Source organism: Lycium barbarum, chromosome 10 (assembly GCF_019175385.1).
Source record: "Lycium barbarum isolate Lr01 chromosome 10, ASM1917538v2, whole genome shotgun sequence".
Taxonomy (NCBI): Eukaryota; Viridiplantae; Streptophyta; class Magnoliopsida; order Solanales; family Solanaceae; genus Lycium; species Lycium barbarum.
In genome coordinates this window covers 15,076,076-15,093,313 of record NC_083346.1, presented here as the reverse complement: position 1 = coordinate 15,093,313, position 17,238 = coordinate 15,076,076, and the positions used below count along the sequence as shown (strand labels likewise).

The following is a 17,238-nucleotide window of genomic DNA, read 5'->3' as shown; positions in this document are numbered from 1 at the left end:
TCCTCCGATCTATCGTTAGTCATACTCAGCATGAAACCTTTAGACTTTTGGTGGCATATTCCTTAAGCCATATGTAAAATATATACTTATATTTTAATATCTCAAATAAAGAATAAGAAACATCTTTAAAATTTACATAATATCTACAAATAATTTGTTAAAAGAAGAATTGATTATATGTTTAGAGTCTTAATGGTAGCCTTCATAATGAACAAAAATGTTTTGAATTGCGTTTATGGACATTGTCTTTTTGGCCTTCACTACAATAGTTTTTATGACCTTAATTACTCATATAATTTCATAAAAAATATTTTCAGAAAAAAGCTAAACACTTTGCTATATGTATGATCTTATGGGATCATAGTTTTACATAGCAAAAAAGAAAAAGTAAAATGCTTTCTCTTTCTGCTTCTCTTTTTCGGCAATTGTGTTTGTGCATACTCCAAACTTCTAGCCACTAGGACAAGTGTTTGGAAGTGTTGTAGAACCTTAGAGAACGACCGGGCTAAACGACTTGCACCATAGTCGGTCCGAAACTGCTTTCAAGGCAATAACTTTTCATGATGCAACGTTCATCCGATAAGTTGATTCTATCCGTTTGTTCACTTTGCTGATTAATATTGTTAATATTTCCAACACCATATCCATACAATTTCCGGAATTCCGTCCATAATTATTGAAAGACATTTTTATAATAAATTAAGTAAACTCCTCCAAATCCCAGGAACGCGGCGCATGTGGGGCAGAACTAGAGTTGCATGGAGACTAGGGACGGTTTCATTTTATCAGGTTATAGCTGTCCTATCACAGACAAATTTGAATTATATGATAATATATTTAAAAATTAATTATTATTCTTATACTTTGGCCGTTCATTAAGTATAAAAAAATTGTTTTGACAAAATTACAGCCTTTAAACATAACATGGATTCAATCTTTAACTGCTACGAGGCTCTACAAATGGAGAGAAAAAATTACGCCGACTCATTATTTATGCAAATCAATAAATATATAACAAGTATCTTTTATGTACAAAAAATCATCGTACAGACAATATTATCGACAAAGATGCAGTAGGTCCATAGTGTCTAGTGGCTCATTATTAAATAAAAAGTGCAATAAATTATTTTAAGATCTACTCAAATTGTCTCTTTTCTTTTATTGAATCGATTTCACCGTAACAAAATTCACTTATTAGCAAAATTAAAGGCCAAGAAAATGCATTAGAATTCAACAATAAATAAGCAACCTAATAAAGATTTAAATAAAGTACTTTACAGTACATCATATGATATGAGATGAGCTTGTATTTTCTAAAATTTCTTGTCCACCATCCATATAGACAAGGATTTCCAAATTTGAATAAGAACAATTGAACCGGTGACCAAAAAGAAAAAAGAAAAACTTTGAACAAAATAATAAAAAGAAAACTGAAAATGGTGGGAAGAAAAAAAAGGGCACCCACTCTATGTGCTCTGTTGGATAGTCTGCATCCCACATACCAATCTCCAACTAACCCCCTCTTTCTTTATTCATTCAGTTGCTTCTTTCTTTCCATAATAATCACCAAATCTATCTATTATTTACCAAAATTCATGATTTGCTAAGAAAACCACTGTAAGTTGTCTAAATCATTCCCCAAATCTCCTCATTTGGGACAACTTTTTGTTGGTATTTCTTTGTAAATGCTTCAGATTTATTCAAGATTTTGAAAAGGGTGTCATTTTTTTGTCTGTTGGTACACAATCAATGGCTGTATATATGATTTTTGGTAGTTTTTTATGTTAAAGTTTGAGTTTTTATTGATGAAAGTGAATCAAGATTCAAAAGGGGTTCTACTGAACTTGGTAAAATGGTATTTTATGTTAAAGTTTGAGTTTTTATTGATTAAGTGAATCAAGATTCAAAAGGGGTTCTACTGAATTTGGTAAAATGGTATTTTATGTTAAAGTTTGAGTTTTTATTGATTAAGTGAATCAAGATTCAAAGGGGTTTTTGGATTTGGTAAAATGGTAGTTGGGCAAGTGGTTTCTGGGATATTTTGCTGATGGTTATTTATAGAATGTGTTTTGAATGTGATTGTATTGGTTACTGGAAGTGGTGGAACCAATAACTAGGGGGAAAATGAGTACTTTCAGTAGAAGTCTGTCCCATAAACAGAGGGCATTGACAGTTAGTAGCCCTAGATTGTTCGATAAGTCGGTTAGTAGCCCTAGATTTAGTAGTAGGAAAAGTGAGGTTTCGAGACTTTTTCGTGTACTTATAGCGATTGGATCTGTTGTTTCCTTTTTCTTGGCAATTGGAGGAGGGTATTTATATGTCCTACCCAATCTTACAAAAGCATTTCATGAGGAGAATCTTGTTAGTTTTAATGGTTCGGATAGTTTTTGTGACATATATGATGGAAAATGGGTAGTCGATAAAAGCTATCCTTTGTACAATGCCTCGGAATGCCCCTTTGTGGAGAAAGGATTCAACTGTTTGGCTAATGGTAGAACGGATAATGATTATCTTAAGTGGAGGTGGAAGCCACGGAACTGTGAAATCCCTAGGTTTGATGTGCATGATATGTTGGAAATTCTTCGAAATAAAAGAATTGTATTTGTAGGAGACTCGATGAGTAGGACTCAATGGGAGTCTTTGGTATGTTTGTTAATGACCGGGGTGCAAGATAAGGAAAGTGTATATGAAGTAAATGGGAATAAGATCACAAAAGTAATCCGTTTTTTGGGAGTGAGGTTTAGTTCCTTCAATTTCACCGTTGAATTTTATCGATCAGTATTCCTTGTCCAACATACTTGGTCTTCTAAATATGGAATAAAGAGAGTTAGATCAACCCTTAAGTTGGATAAGCTTGACGATATCAGCAACGAGTGGATCAATGCAGACGTCCTCATATTCAATTCTGGACAGTGGTGGGTCCCTGGGAAGCTTTTTGGAGTGTAAGTGCACTTTGTTCTTTTACTAACACTAGTTTTCATTACTTTGCGAGTATATCTACATGATAGCAAACTGTAACTACCTTCATATACTGCAAAATTATCATTGAACTAAAATATCCTTAATATATGGAAGGGCCTTCATATATGGACTCACCCTTTTAATCGTCATTATCATTTCCTCCTTTTGTTTCCCACTTGTCTGGATTTTGTCACTCCTACATTCATGAATATTAGTAAAAGATGTTTCTTTTTTCCTAAGAAAGCAGAAAGCCTCTTTTTGTTTGTATGTTCACATATGGATGTTTCTTCTTTAGCCGCGCTTGTTTAGCACGTGTGAACATCCATGTGCTCCCGTAAGAATTTGTTGAAGTCTCAATAGGACAGGTGTTAAAGCCACTTAAAATTGGAATTGCTTGTTCCACAGTGAGGACTCATAACGTTGACCCAACTATCTTGGATTGGAAGGTAGTAAGTTCTCCCAACTTTTCAATTTGTTTGTCTTAGTTTGACTGAGCACGGAGTTTAAGAAAGTAAAGAAGACTTTTGAATCTTGTGGTTTTAAACTAAAGATATGTGTAATGTACTAAAATGCCCTTTAACCTTGTGATCATAAACATGCCATGTGGGATGTTAAAATTAATGAGTTGCCAAATTAGGAAAGAGGCAATACCACCAAAGGATGTGGTGCAGTGGATGGGGTTGTTCCTCCCTTAACCATATGTCTCGAGTTTGAGGCCTAGGTATGGAAAAATCCTTGGTAGGAAGCGCTTCCCCCCAAATGGGGCCCTACGCGGCACGAATTCCGATTCCTCGGGCTCCAATGCGGGTACCGAACCCGGATGTGAAACCAAAAAAAAAAAAATTAAGAAAGAGGCATTCTTTTTTAAACAGACTAAAAAGGAAAGTAAGACAAACAAATTGAAATAGAGGGAGTAATAAGTTTTGTTCCCACAGTGAAAGGGTTCATTTTAGGAGCCACTCATGCATGGACGCATTCCTTCTGTTTAGTTTCATTAGTTACCTTAAATCATCTATTGAAGGCCTTCAAAGAAATTTAGTATTAGCCACTCGTCATACGAATATGCAGAAAGCAGGAAGGTCTGCTCTCTCTCTCAATCTTAAGCTGCCTGCCAAAATACTTATTATCTATTCTACTTTTGCTCTCTGGATATGATAGACAGTAAATGAATAGAAAATACTCATTCTTTTCCCTCCTGCTTATATTTTCCAAACTCACGTGTGCAATGGGCTTCAGTGTTCTCATTAGATTTCTTAACTTGTTTTCCAGTATTTCACTGTCCTTAGGTCAAAACTTGAAAGTTGTAGCGGCATATATGCTTTCTGAGGATAACATTTGTAGACCAAACGTTTATACTTTCCAGGCAATCTTGTATTGGTTTTTGTACATCTACTGTATTCTAAAGCTAGCTGCATCAATCAACTTAAGGTAGAAATGTCTCCGTATTTTTCATTTCTTTCTTGGATACATCTTGTGTGAATGCATTTCCGTCAGTAGGTTTTAAGAAATGCTAAATTACTGCACAGTAAGATCAAGGAAATTTTCATGAGCTAGATAATGTAATAGTGATTCCTTCTTAATTTTCATGCAGAAGCTGGTATTTTGTGTTTCGGTTGTTCTCACAATGCTTCTATTTCTTTCTTTGAATAGGGGGTGCTATTTCCAAGTAAATAATACACTGAGGATTGGAATGTCAATTCCGACGGCATTCAGAACTGCCCTTGACACTTGGTCATCCTGGATTGATACCAAAATCAACCCTAACAGGACGCGTGTTTTTTTCAGAACGTTTGAACCTTCCCATTGGAGGTACTTGTCGATAGCTATGCCTTCTATACAGATGAATGCTTTTGGATCTTTCAGTAAAAAGTTTCTACAAATTGGAGCTGGTAATAATTGGATGCAACTTTTTGAACATTTCTTGTGATATTTCAAGATTCAAAGTAATTCTATCAATAAGTAATGCAGTTTTCATTGAGTCTCCAGCAAAAAGAGATGCTGCGCAAGAAATACATCTAGGCTATAGCACCATCTCAAAGTTGTTTAATGCCTTAGCACAACTCTGAAAGGATCATAATTCATTAAACATCTACATGTTTTGAGACTTTGCTCAAAAATGACAAACGATGTTAAAGTCTTAAATTAAGCTTGTGAATTTTATTGATGTTCGAAAAGTTATAATGTTTATATCTGCCAGCCAATTTCATGGAAATTGTTCAATATAACACCATATTGAGGTTCTCCAGTGTTGAATTTGACTAAAATCTAAATGATCAATTTATTACACTTTGCACCCTCTTTGAACAGTAGTATTTATTATTGTGCTTCTTCACCTATTAAACAGTTGCCTTTACTTTTAGACTTTTACCCTCATTGAACAGTAAGGGGTTGTTTGGTTGCTGGTTTAGAGTTATGCGGGTATTTGTAATGCAGGGATTAGTTATTCCGTCTTCTACTTTGCATAAAATAACACATATATTCCATCTTTTAAAAAAAATGTATTAGTTATGCGGGATTGGAAACTTGTAACCAAACACCATATTTGATGTGCTGAATTTTATACATAGCAACTGAAATGCTACCAAACATGGGACTAGTTTAATACATGAATAATTCACTTCCTAACCAGTAACCAAACTACCCCTAAGCCCTATGTACCTGTTCGTTACAAATAATTCTGAAATGGCCCTTCTTTTGCCATCGGACAAATGATCTTCCTTATTAGTCATGGAGCCTGCTGCTTCTATTGTTGTCCTGTTTCTTAGAGTTGCGTTGTTTCTGTTTTTTAGACCTTAAATATTATAACTTTGCAACTAATGAATAAATATTGGTTTTGCATCAGCAATCTAACTATGCGGTTGTGCAATGTGACAAGTCAACCTCTTTCAGAGACTCGGGGTCAGGAGAGTAGCTCATTTTCAGATACAGTATTACAGGTGGCACACAGCATGAAAGTTCCAGTTCATGTACTACATGTAACTCCCATGTCTGCGTTCAGGAAAGATTCACATGTTGGTCTTTGGAGCGATAATCCATCTCTGTCTGATTGCAGCCACTGGTGTCTACCTGGAGTTCCTGATATTTGGAACGAAATGGTCTTTTCGTACCTGCATGGTAGCTATCGCCATATGCCATTGCATCAACAAAGAGAGTAAGTTTTGATACTTGCGTATAAAGTTATTCTAAGTATATTACCTCATCAAAAAAAAAAAAAATCTAAGTGGAACTCACAACCTCAGGGCGTCGAAGTTCAAAAATTAGGCCGTCTAAAGATTAATTTTGTTTATCTTCTGTTCTTGTCTGAATCTACCAGGCATAAAGCACAGACTCGGTTAACTTGATGGATTTTCAACGTGTCGAATTGTAGATCTTCTTTGATACATAATATACTCCTTCTAGGATATGTTGTTTAGTTGTACCTTTGTGGAATCAAGTTCTGAGCTATAAGTAATGTGGCAAAAGAAGATTTGTGGGATGCTAGTGCATGACATCAGTTTTGCTCCAATATTTCTCATTCATTACCCAAACTTTACATGAACATTTTTCAATATAAAATCTTGGTTTCCATCTTTCTTGACTCATTGCTTATATTTCTGCTACTACACCTTTCTATAAGTTTACTCATAAGTTGGTCTATAGTTTCTTAGCGAGAAACCAAAAGTCGTCATCTTGAAGCGAGTATTTAGTAAAATCTTTGGTTCAACTAGTCAACATGTGCCTATTAAAGCTAGTACTTTTTTTCCAAATAGAGTGGAGTTTGTGTTATTACTAGTGAGGTTCTTTTTTACGCACTGAATCTGTTGTACGCGCCACTGTGGCAGCAAAAACTCGTTCACTTTAGCTAACCACTGCTTATAAAGAAAAATGTTTTATATATCCAGATGAGCCAAAGTTGTTTTCCTATTAAGTGAGGTTATTTGTTTGTTGCAGATTCAATAGCTTGGACTGATGTATCATAAGGAGTAACTCTACCAGCTTATGTTTTTCTATGGAGGTCAATCAATTTTGCAAAGCAATTTTGAACAGAAATGTATAGTAACATTGAGAAGATAGTTTTGTACCGGGAAATTGATTTTTTTTTTTTTTGGTTCACTAAATTTGTTTTGTAAGTGGGAAGGAGAAAAATGTATATCATTCCCAGAATGTTTGTCTTGTTTCTTGTAATATTTGAAAATTTATATGTAATGTATTTCAACATTTAGTCATTTATACACTAATGAGAAGTGTTACATATGAAGTTTGACATCTCTTACGCTTTCTTTTGTTCATTAAATTCGTGTTACACCAGAAAGTTGAAATTGCAACACTTCCCTTCCATGCTTGTCCAAGTTGATGTGGTTCGAAAGTTATTTTAGACTTGTATTTTATTTTATTTTCAATTTACGGCAATCAAAATGCGTCTTTGAGCTTAAATTAAGCGATGGTCACTGGAAATTGTTGCTGTTGTTACGGTTAATATAAACCTTTAACAAATTTGTTACACCAAATTAGTAAGTACTTACTCTCTGCAATAATTGAAACATGATGATATTACTCTACTTGCTAAATATATTCTCAAGTAAATTTTTCAACATAATCATTTATAATTTAAATAGAAGAAAATGACCGTAGAAAGATCTATTATGTGAAAAAATAAAAACATCTTGTAAAATAGACACAATTGTAAAGGGTTACAAAATCAATTGACCGAACAAACTTATCAAATGTTTGTCTAATTTAGGTATAAAATAGGTCAAAGGGACTCCAGATATATATAACAGGAAAAACAATAAGCAAATGATTTGGCTTACAATACTGCTGGTATACATATGTACATGAAAAGTCCTCCAAATTTCCCCCAACATTTTCCAAGCCCCACTCCCTAATAAAAGGTAACAAAAGAGACCACTAAAATTTCAGAGAACTATCAAAATCAACCAATGGCCATTGGTGTGATCCTTTTTCTGGTAGCCTGCTTAGAAATTTGAGGGGTTGATAGTGTTGATTCTTGTTTCACTTCTGTTTTCTCTTCTGCTTTTCCATTATCTACATCCATGAGCTTCTCACTGCCAATAGTTTCCGGAACATTTTCTTCCTGTTTCTGTACAATATTTCTATCTCCAGCAATTTCTTTTTCTGCAAACAATTATCAAGCAGAAACACATATTTGGTCAGGATGACGAAGAACACATAATCAAAACGATAACAATTAGTTGGAGGAACACAGCAAACCTGGATTACAAAAAGTTGATCCCAGTTCCTCATTATCAAATTCTAGCAGAGTGCAGTAACCGTCTTGGGAGGATAAAGCCAGATATTTCCCAGTAGCCGACCTTCATTATCATTTTGAGTTAGGCCAAAAGAAAAGGAATTAAACAAATTTCTAGAATGCTTCACAGAAGAGAACGGGAGTGCTGACAGCATTTGAAAAGGAGCAAGGAAGCCAGGAATACCATGCTATGTCTGTAATAGCAGCATAATGAAGACCAGCTACGATGGCTATTGGTTGCACACTTTCTGTGTCATAGATGTACAAGGAATTCAACGTAGCCACAGCAAAAATCAGACGATAAGGAAGCTTGAACGATGATGCTACAGTCATTAAAAAGGATTGGGTATCAGAGCATAACATAGTGTAATCAGCTCAAAAAGCAATTCAGCAGGAGAACCTACAATTGCTTGATCCTCTCAAGCTAAATGTCATGGGGCAGAAGCGTACAGCAACTACAGGTTTGTTGGCACCTGGGAGCATTAAAGCTGGCCTGTCAAAATCCATAGAGTTGAGGCGTAAGTATCAGATTGTTGTGAGCTAGAGGGAATAGAATAGATTCGCTCTAATAAAAATACAATAGTACCAAAAAGAAGATCCTTGCCTTGAGAGATCTTTCCTAGAAAACACATAAGCAGTGTTTGCTGGTTCTGAAGAAGGTGCAAACTTGTAAGAACCTGAAATAGCAAAACACATCTATTCTCAGACCTTCTACCGTTACTTCGCCAATTCCCTTTCCCCCCCATCCACCCCAAAAAAACGATAATATAAAAATAATAATAATAATAATAATAATAAACCAAAAAAGGAATGCAGGTCAGATGCCTTCAATCTGTCACATTAGCACTATCACATGAAGAAACAGCTATGAAGAAGTCCAAGATTCTCTCTCTTGAAGCAATGAAGAGTCCAAAGATCTTAAATGAGAATTGCAACAGATGTCATGGGGATATTAACCTGACACTGCAAAAATGTCTAAGACACAGTTCACAAAGAGGGCTATGGGATGATTTTAATCTGAAAACTTCAGTGCGCTACCTTTATATTTGGACCCAAAAAGGACCTAATGCTGCATTATTGGCTTATTCTGGAAGTAGAGAAATATTGTAAAACTCATTAGATGAAAAACAAACTGTTTATTGGTCAAGACAAAGAACACATGAAGTCTTGATAGAGCTTTCCTTTTTCTTTTTTGTCTCTGAGGATGGTTTTCTTTGTCCTTTTTTTTTTTTTTTTGGAGGGTTGGGGGAGCAGGGGGAAAGATACAAAGAGATGAATAACTTTCGGGAAAGGAGTCGAAAGAATGATCAAAATGCACAGATTCATAATTAGGACTTCTAAGTTTCAAGGTTGTACCTGCAGGCACAAGCAGAAAGGAACCATCAGGAGACCAAGATAACCTTCGGAAGAAAGATGGGAGTGTCTCATCAAGAAAGAGATGATTTTTAGTAGACTGCATGAATTTGGAAGAGCCAAAGTTAATATGCATGTAACATTCACTTATAATTAAGAAGGCACAGAGAAATTGATATGATATTTGACCTTGGACTCATCCGGCAGTTGCGGTTCAACCTTCATAATGACATGTTGACACACAAAATTCAACTTCTCAACTCCTTTTGTTTTAGGTGGTTTATTGTTGTAAATCCGGCAAGATCTATCCGAACTGAGTGAGGCAGTGTACTTGGACAATGGATCCCATGCCACACCTTGCACATAGTGCAAATGAGCATCCAAAATCTGATGAACAGAACCTGATGAAGGAATTTGCCAACTGTCAGTATAAAGTTTATTTTATCTTGTCAAAAAATCTTTAAGTTAGATCCTCTTTTATTTCTTACCTTTATTGACATCCCATATGATGCACGAATTATCAACAGAACCAGAAATCAAAAAAGAACCATCAGCAGACCACTGCAAGTCCAATACATCCTTACGGTGAAATCTGCAAAAAGTAAACTCATGAGTACTAGTATCAAATTAGAAATAACTCTATTAAAACAATGATTCTGATCCTTTTGTCACTTGAAGGCATTAGGTGAAATATCTTAGCCATGATTATCACAGTCTCAAAGCACCTTCTTGCAGTAATATTAAGCTAGAAAGTTATGAACAACATTCGAAAAGTCTGTTTAAAATGGGTTATTAGAATATTATGGATTATTTATGTTGTGTTTATTTATTATTTGGGGTAGAGTTAACAAAAGTTGACTATATGTACAATAATATTCTTGTTAAATGTTGATTAACACATACAACCGTTTTTCCCCGCAAAATAAGTGACTATTATACAGATGCTGGTTTATTGCAACATTCTGCTTAAACCAAAATATAATGCAAACAAACAGACCCTTAGAATATGATCTACGTTAATTTACTTTATTTTACGGAAAAAAATGACAGAATATAATCAATGTTACTTGTTTTTTATAGAGAATAATCAACGCTACTTGTTATCGAACGCTAGAGAATAATCAACGCTACTTGTTATCGAACGCTTCAACTTTTTCATGTGGTTATAATATCGGGAAAAGGGTCAGATTTACCCCTGTACTTTGGTAAATAGTTTACATTTACCCCTGATAAGTATTTCTAATAAACCATACCCTTACCGTTAATAAAGTTTTTGCATTTACCCCCACCTCTAACAGATGGCCACTGTGGCATCGCCACATCATTAAAATTGTCCACCTGGGATCCTAGTCACCATTTCCCATTAATTTTTCATTAAATTAAAATGACCCTAACTGACCCATTACCCACAAACACTAACCCATCCCAAAACTTTTTCTTTCTTCCAACATCAGATCTAAAAATTTATTTGACAAGCAAAAAAGGATAAAGATCACAATAAAAAATGCAGGACAAGAACCAAATAGCATGTTCCAATAATTCTTTGGCTATACCATAACAATAAAACCAGAAAAACAGTAGTTAATGGTTCATAGCACGACTCCATAGCTATCCTAAGAGTGCTCAGTAATTCATAATGGCAATAGGACCAAATGAAAGGCTTACGATAACGTCTTTAGGACTTTCCATGTTTTGCTATCATCTGAAGAATGTAGCTTCCAAATGATGAGCTCACCACCTACATCAGGAGTAGTTACTCTTAAAAAAATACAAAGATACTTGGATACATGTAGATAAGAAAATGAAAAGTGGAAGTGTAGAAATTGTTAAATTATTTGCTCCAGGCTAAATTGAGAGATTTATAGGGACAAGTCTATACCATCAGCACCAGAGGCCAAATGCTCTCCTGCATATTACAAGAAAATTGTAATTCAGTTTTCTGCATGAATAGATAGGTACAAGTATATTATCCAACAGTTTGAATTCAGATGGAGGCATGCATTGGAAGATCAGCTATAATAAAAGTTTTGACAACTGAAAAGGTCGCTAAAAATGAAGTACCCACAGTTACAAAGTCAGCAGAAACATTAACATTTACATTAACATTTCCAATGTATTGATCAACCCAGAGATGTAAGCGAGGTTTGTAAGATGGTAAACAGTATAAGCAAGTCAAAACCCCAAAAGATTGTCACCACGACTCTCCATCGCATGTGCTTCAGACATGTTGAATCAAATACTGCAAACCTTGCAGAAACATCGTTATCTGTTGTTTCATTTGTAGTAAGAGCAACCTTCTCTATATAGTCAAAGGTAATTGATGATTTCGTGAACTTCATTGCAACTCAGTATCTAAAAAATCTGACTACAAAAGAAGCTCCCCACTCCACTCTGTATTTCCAGTTCTCAGATCAACGAGTCCTCAAATACATATCCAGCAAAAAGTTTCAGACAAAGGAATTTCATAACCTATAAAATCAATCCCAGAAAATCACTCAATCTAATAGAACATCTACAACTGATATTCCAACTTCCAAACATTAATCTTTGAAGCACTGAAACTAAAGGACGTGAAAGAAAAATAGGAATTAAAAAAAAAAAAAGGAAGAACCAAGTTCACAGCTAATTGCAACTTAAATGGAGTCAGCAATAAGCCAATAACTATATCCGATGCTGACCCTCTCAAAAACCAATATTACATTTGGCTTCACAGAGGTATACAGAAACAGAGAGAAAAAGGCCAGGTCGTTCAAACAACCAAACTCATAAATTGCACAAAACAGCTTCAGAGGAAACTCCAACACTCGACAGGATATAAGCATGTATGGATTCTTGCCTTGTAAATTTAATGCTTTAATCAATGTGAAACTAAAAAATAGCTATCAGAACTTTTTAACAAAGCAAGAAGAACAACTGTACCTGAAGGGGAGAACCGAAGCGCATTCACAGCACCACTATGGTAAGAGAGGCTAGCCTGGTATGAAACTGAAGGCACTTTCTTCTCACTTTCTCCAGAATCAATCACCCACATCTGTTGGAAAAAAAATTAATCCGATGTTATCATATTCATCCCAAGCATAAAATAGTATAGAAGTCCTTTAAATATCGGCTAACTTTGAAACTAGTGCTTAATAATTCAATATTAAGTGTCTGATTTTAAATTCCATCATAAACATGACTTGCAATCTGAATCAAAAGAATTCACATTCGCCAAGCCAGAGTCACTTCAGATCGAAGCTGAAGTAAATAACTTCAACCAGTTGGTACATTTCAGACACTAAAACAATCTATATTAGATGTGAATTATTCTGTTGAATTTGAAGAGCTAGATTGATTTTAAGAGTTTGTGTTAGTTATTAAGCAACAATCACTAAAGGATATTCGGCTTATAGTTCGAGGTTGAGGAGAAATAAATCACTCTGAAATATGTCCTCTGACAAGTAGCATATACACACCCAGTGTCAGCATGCTGCATCTGCCCGTGATCCAGTCTGTGGTTGCCCAATGAAGGCTAAATTCTTATTTAAAAGATGGTGGCAAAGGGGCAGTTACCAACTGGTTCTGTTGTTCCTCCTACTCTCAGCCATTATGGATTAATTCAATAAAAGTTGAGTTTTTTGGGTCAGCGGTAAGGAGATCATGACACTCCCTGAGGAGAAACATTATAGTTGCTTGGTTAACTGGATGGTAAAAGAATACTCTAAAATTCATAACAATTTCTGTAGTTCCACTAATGTGAGCACTCATTGAAATGATGAATCCTCAATTGGTAAGAATATCACATGCTGAAATATGGAAATAAATAAGAATATCACGCATTGTTTATATTGTCCTACAAGGAAGATGGTTCTAAAATCTGTAGCTGAACTGCCAACCTTAGTTACCTTTCTGGGCCAAATGATACAATTTCATTTTTCAATATTATCTTTTTAAAATGGGTGATTCTATACGACATTCGAGGTAAAAAGCAACATGTAATATGGCATCATGAATGTGTGTCCACGTCATGACTTGCTTCGCGATATCCTAACAGAAGAGGAAATGCAATACCCTTCTACCTAAGTGGCCGTTTGGCGATGAATAGTTTTTACTTTTTCTGGAGTTGAATTTCGGAAATCATGTTTGGCCATAAAATTCCGGAATTTTACAGAATTTGAAAAACACCAAAAAGTTGTTTTCACTTTTTCCACTCCAAATCACTCACAAAAATTAAAAAACAACTTAAATTTGCACTCATGGCCAAACACAACTCCAATTCCCAAATACATGTTTCACTTTGAAAACAAAAACTACTCTTTTCAAATACTCACAATTTTCATGGCCAAACGGGCCCTAATTTTGCTCTCTTCATCGTGTTTCCTCTTCTTCTATATCATTCCCTCTTTCCTTCCTTTTCCCTTTCTTTTCTGAACTTCCCCCTCTTTGTTTCTTAATTTCCCTTTACTGTGTTTTCATTTCCTTTGAATTTCGGAGGTTCTTCTCACTGGTTTGCTACACTATCTTAAAAATGCATTACCCCATCGACAAAAACTAAATTCAAACTATTAATTACTCCCTCCATTCCAATATCAACGAATTTTTGGCACCTTTTTAATGATCCAAAATGAAATGAATTTTCCAAATTCCAAAGATATTAATTAATTGTTACACTATCTATTTTAAAAGCACACTTCCTGATTGACAATTTTTGGGGATGATTTCTCACGTGGTCACTCAACTAATAATTAATATCTCAGAAAGTCACCTTCGTTCTTGTCTAAGAAATCAACTCTAACGAATTCAAACTATTAATTAACGAACCAACTAGGTAATTTAAACCAAAATTCACCACGAGCATAATCAACGCATGCAAGACTAACCAAATGCAGTAACACAACGCTGAGACAAAATTTAAAAGTAATTGAAGAAGGGTAAAGTAGTCATTTCACCTTGATTTCATTGAACTCATTTTATTATCTAGTGTTTGTTGCATTTTTAGTGAATTTATTTTTACACATAAATTTATGCATTGGTTCCGCCCCTGACCCGATTGATAAAATCTAAATTCAAACTATGATATTTTCCGAATTAATTTAAACGACAATACTGATACAAAATTAAGAAGTAATAATGATAAATTCAGAAGGGTAAAGTAGTAATGTAACCTTGATATCATAGTCAGCACCACCAGTAGCAAGAACACCAGTTTGTTGGTGAATATCAAGGCACAAAACAGGCTTAGTGTCATGCCAATTGATCTGAACTGTACCACCCTTCATTCTTTTTTTGTTTGTAATTTACTATTTTTAGTAATATTTAATTTTGGAGAGATGTGAAGAAAATAGGGTTTGAGTGATTTTGTTGGGGAAAAATGGCGACTTTTTAGATTTAGGCGGGAAACTCACCCGAATAGGCGCCTTTATTATTTCTTTTTTTTTTTTTTTTTAAAGGTCAATAGTGCCATTAAGACAGGACATGGAGATCATTGTTTTAAAAGGCAGTGTCAGAACTCGCCCCGGGGCTCGTCTCGGGGCAGGACAGTAGCAAAACGCCCTGGGGCTAACTTGCGGGGCTTAGTTCCTATGAGGCTTACGCCCTAAGCGCCCAACCGTACGCCTTAAACACGCCTAACGCCCAACGCCCAGGGCTCGCTTAACAGTTCTTACACAAATTATATTTTAAATTCCTTAATTAAAATCATTCACCCTCATAATTGTTTAACAAAATAATGATACTTAATAGTTTTTCATCTATAGAAATAGAAGATTGGGGTGTAACTCATATAACAAGTCGTAGTATTGGATATTTACTATTTGAGAACGTCGTGAGGGTGAATATCACTTATTTTTTTAAAAAAAACACATAGCGGAATTGTACATTTTCACTTGTCATTGGTCATAAGTCCTATGTATCAGAATTATCATATAATTTAATTTTTTGTTCATGAAGAAGTTATGTTTTAATTGTAATATTGATAAATTTTATTGATTATTTGCTTATAGGGAGATAAAATGAATAGTATGATAGTAATAGTGTTTTAAGAAACTCTGTTTTTTTTTTTCGTGTTTGAAAGTTAAAATGTTAGAATTGTTTTGCATTTCATAATATCTTTTATTTCATTGTATTGTTTATACTTGTAAAATTATGTTATATATAATTATAAGTTATAAGCGGTGTATAATGGGCTTTGATCATTTTTTTTGTGAGGATCAAGCGCGCGTGCGCGCTCTCACACACACACACACACACACATACACACACACACATATATATATATATATATATATATATATATATATATATATATATATATATATATATATTTCATTTATTTTTTTATGTAATTTTACCTATTTAAAAATATTTATTGTAATTATATTATTTTAAGAAATACTAAAAATTAAATACCCATGGGGCTTACGCCCCGTGCCTCGAGGCTTACGCCTCGTCGAGGCGTATGTAAAACGCCCCGCCTTACGCCCTCGCCTTTTAAAACACTGATGGAGATTTAACGGAATAGCCGAAATATGATTTTTTTTTATTATTATTTTTTTAGAGTATAAGGGTGAATATGACTTCTAATGTTGGAGGATAAGAAGAAACATGTGGAAGAAGTATGTATAACAAAAGGTAAATATAGCTTATTTGTGAGTGTATAGAGGAAAATTTGACCCTTTTTCCGTTTTTAATATTTGACTAAGCACATTAGATGTTCAATTAATTGAATTATGCATTTTTTATCTCTTTGCTTATGAGTATTTATAAATTTACCAGTAATTGTTAATTGTTCAACCACTAAATTAATCATGTTTTATATGTTAAATTTGTAATGTTATTTCAAATTTGACGGTAATATAGTTCTATTAAGTTATAGATAGTCAAATATAGCATATTTTATATCTAAAGGTACCAAAATATAAATTTTACTAAATTAAAGGTTAAATATGTTAACTTGCATATTAGAAGGACCAAAAGAGGAATTTAACTATAATTTAGGACCAAAAATACTATTTTCCCTTTGTAAAAAGAAACTTTTTTTCTATTTTTCAGGTAGATTGGATGACGAGGTTTTGATCAATATCATCCTTATTGTTTCACTTCAACTTTCATTGCTTCCTTAAAATATCTCACTTAAATGAAAACATCCCTTACGTTTCCGAACATAACCAAAAACACCCCTATGTTAACTTTTATGTCATTTCCTAACGGAGCTTTCTTTTTCTCACGAGCATTGAGTGTTTTTGTTATTCAACAATTTCCCACAAGCTCTTCAAAGAATAAAAATACTCCATAACTGACTAATTGGACAAATGCAACCAGCAACAAATCACTTACTCCAAAAGTTTCTCCTTTCTTATGTTCAAATCCTCACAGATTCTATTCATATCATTAGATTCCTCATATGTAAGGCTAGCACATGAGGGAGAGAGAGAAGTATAAAATTTGGGGAGGTGGGCTAAGAAGAATCACAAGCAGTGGGTGAAAGAGAATAGCTAGAACCTGCAGGGGATAAAGTAAAGGCAAAACGAGTAGACATATACTGAATAACTGATTGTAGAACGCATAATTCAAATAAATTCAAATAACATAACCACTGAAGGCGTAACTTAGATTAGTCGTTACAAATTAATATATACTCCCTCCGCCCCAAATTCAGTCATGTTAGCTCAAAATATTTGTCCCAAAATAATTACTAC

At 34.4% G+C, this 17,238-nt stretch overlaps 2 protein-coding genes across 4 annotated transcripts; one reads left to right on the top strand and one right to left on the bottom strand.

Moving 5' to 3' along the window:
* Nucleotides 1–1,344: 1,344 nt before the first annotated feature.
* On the top strand, nt 1,345–7,206 carry LOC132614134 (protein trichome berefringence-like 7). 2 transcript variants are annotated; one of them, XM_060328501.1, is made up of 4 exons: nt 1,369–2,942; nt 4,612–4,770; nt 5,804–6,112; nt 6,892–7,206. In XM_060328501.1, exons 1-4 carry the CDS (start codon nt 2,125–2,127, stop codon nt 6,908–6,910), a joined length of 1,305 nt encoding a protein of 434 aa, XP_060184484.1. In that variant the 5' UTR covers nt 1,369–2,124; the 3' UTR covers nt 6,911–7,206. The 2 variants fall into 2 exon arrangements, with proteins under 2 accessions (XP_060184485.1, XP_060184484.1); XM_060328502.1 differs by lacking the exon at nt 6,892–7,206 and having other exon boundaries at nt 1,345–2,942; nt 4,612–4,850; nt 5,804–5,942.
* A 437-nt stretch (nt 7,207–7,643) lies between these two features.
* LOC132615124 (chromatin assembly factor 1 subunit FAS2) lies at nt 7,644–14,948 on the bottom strand. Of its 2 annotated transcripts, none has more exons than XM_060329696.1 (12): nt 14,707–14,948; nt 12,482–12,593; nt 11,442–11,468; nt 11,228–11,300; nt 10,051–10,154; nt 9,752–9,963; nt 9,566–9,662; nt 8,796–8,886; nt 8,614–8,702; nt 8,394–8,532; nt 8,173–8,273; nt 7,644–8,076 (listed from the first exon to the last, which is right to left on the bottom strand). In XM_060329696.1, the coding sequence occupies exons 1-12, from the start codon at nt 14,818–14,820 to the stop codon at nt 7,874–7,876; spliced, it is 1,362 nt and encodes a 453-aa protein (XP_060185679.1). In that variant the 5' UTR covers nt 14,821–14,948; the 3' UTR covers nt 7,644–7,873. The 2 variants fall into 2 exon arrangements, with proteins under 2 accessions (XP_060185679.1, XP_060185680.1); XM_060329697.1 differs by having other exon boundaries at nt 8,814–8,886; nt 14,707–14,945.
* Nucleotides 14,949–17,238: the final 2,290 nt, after the last annotated feature.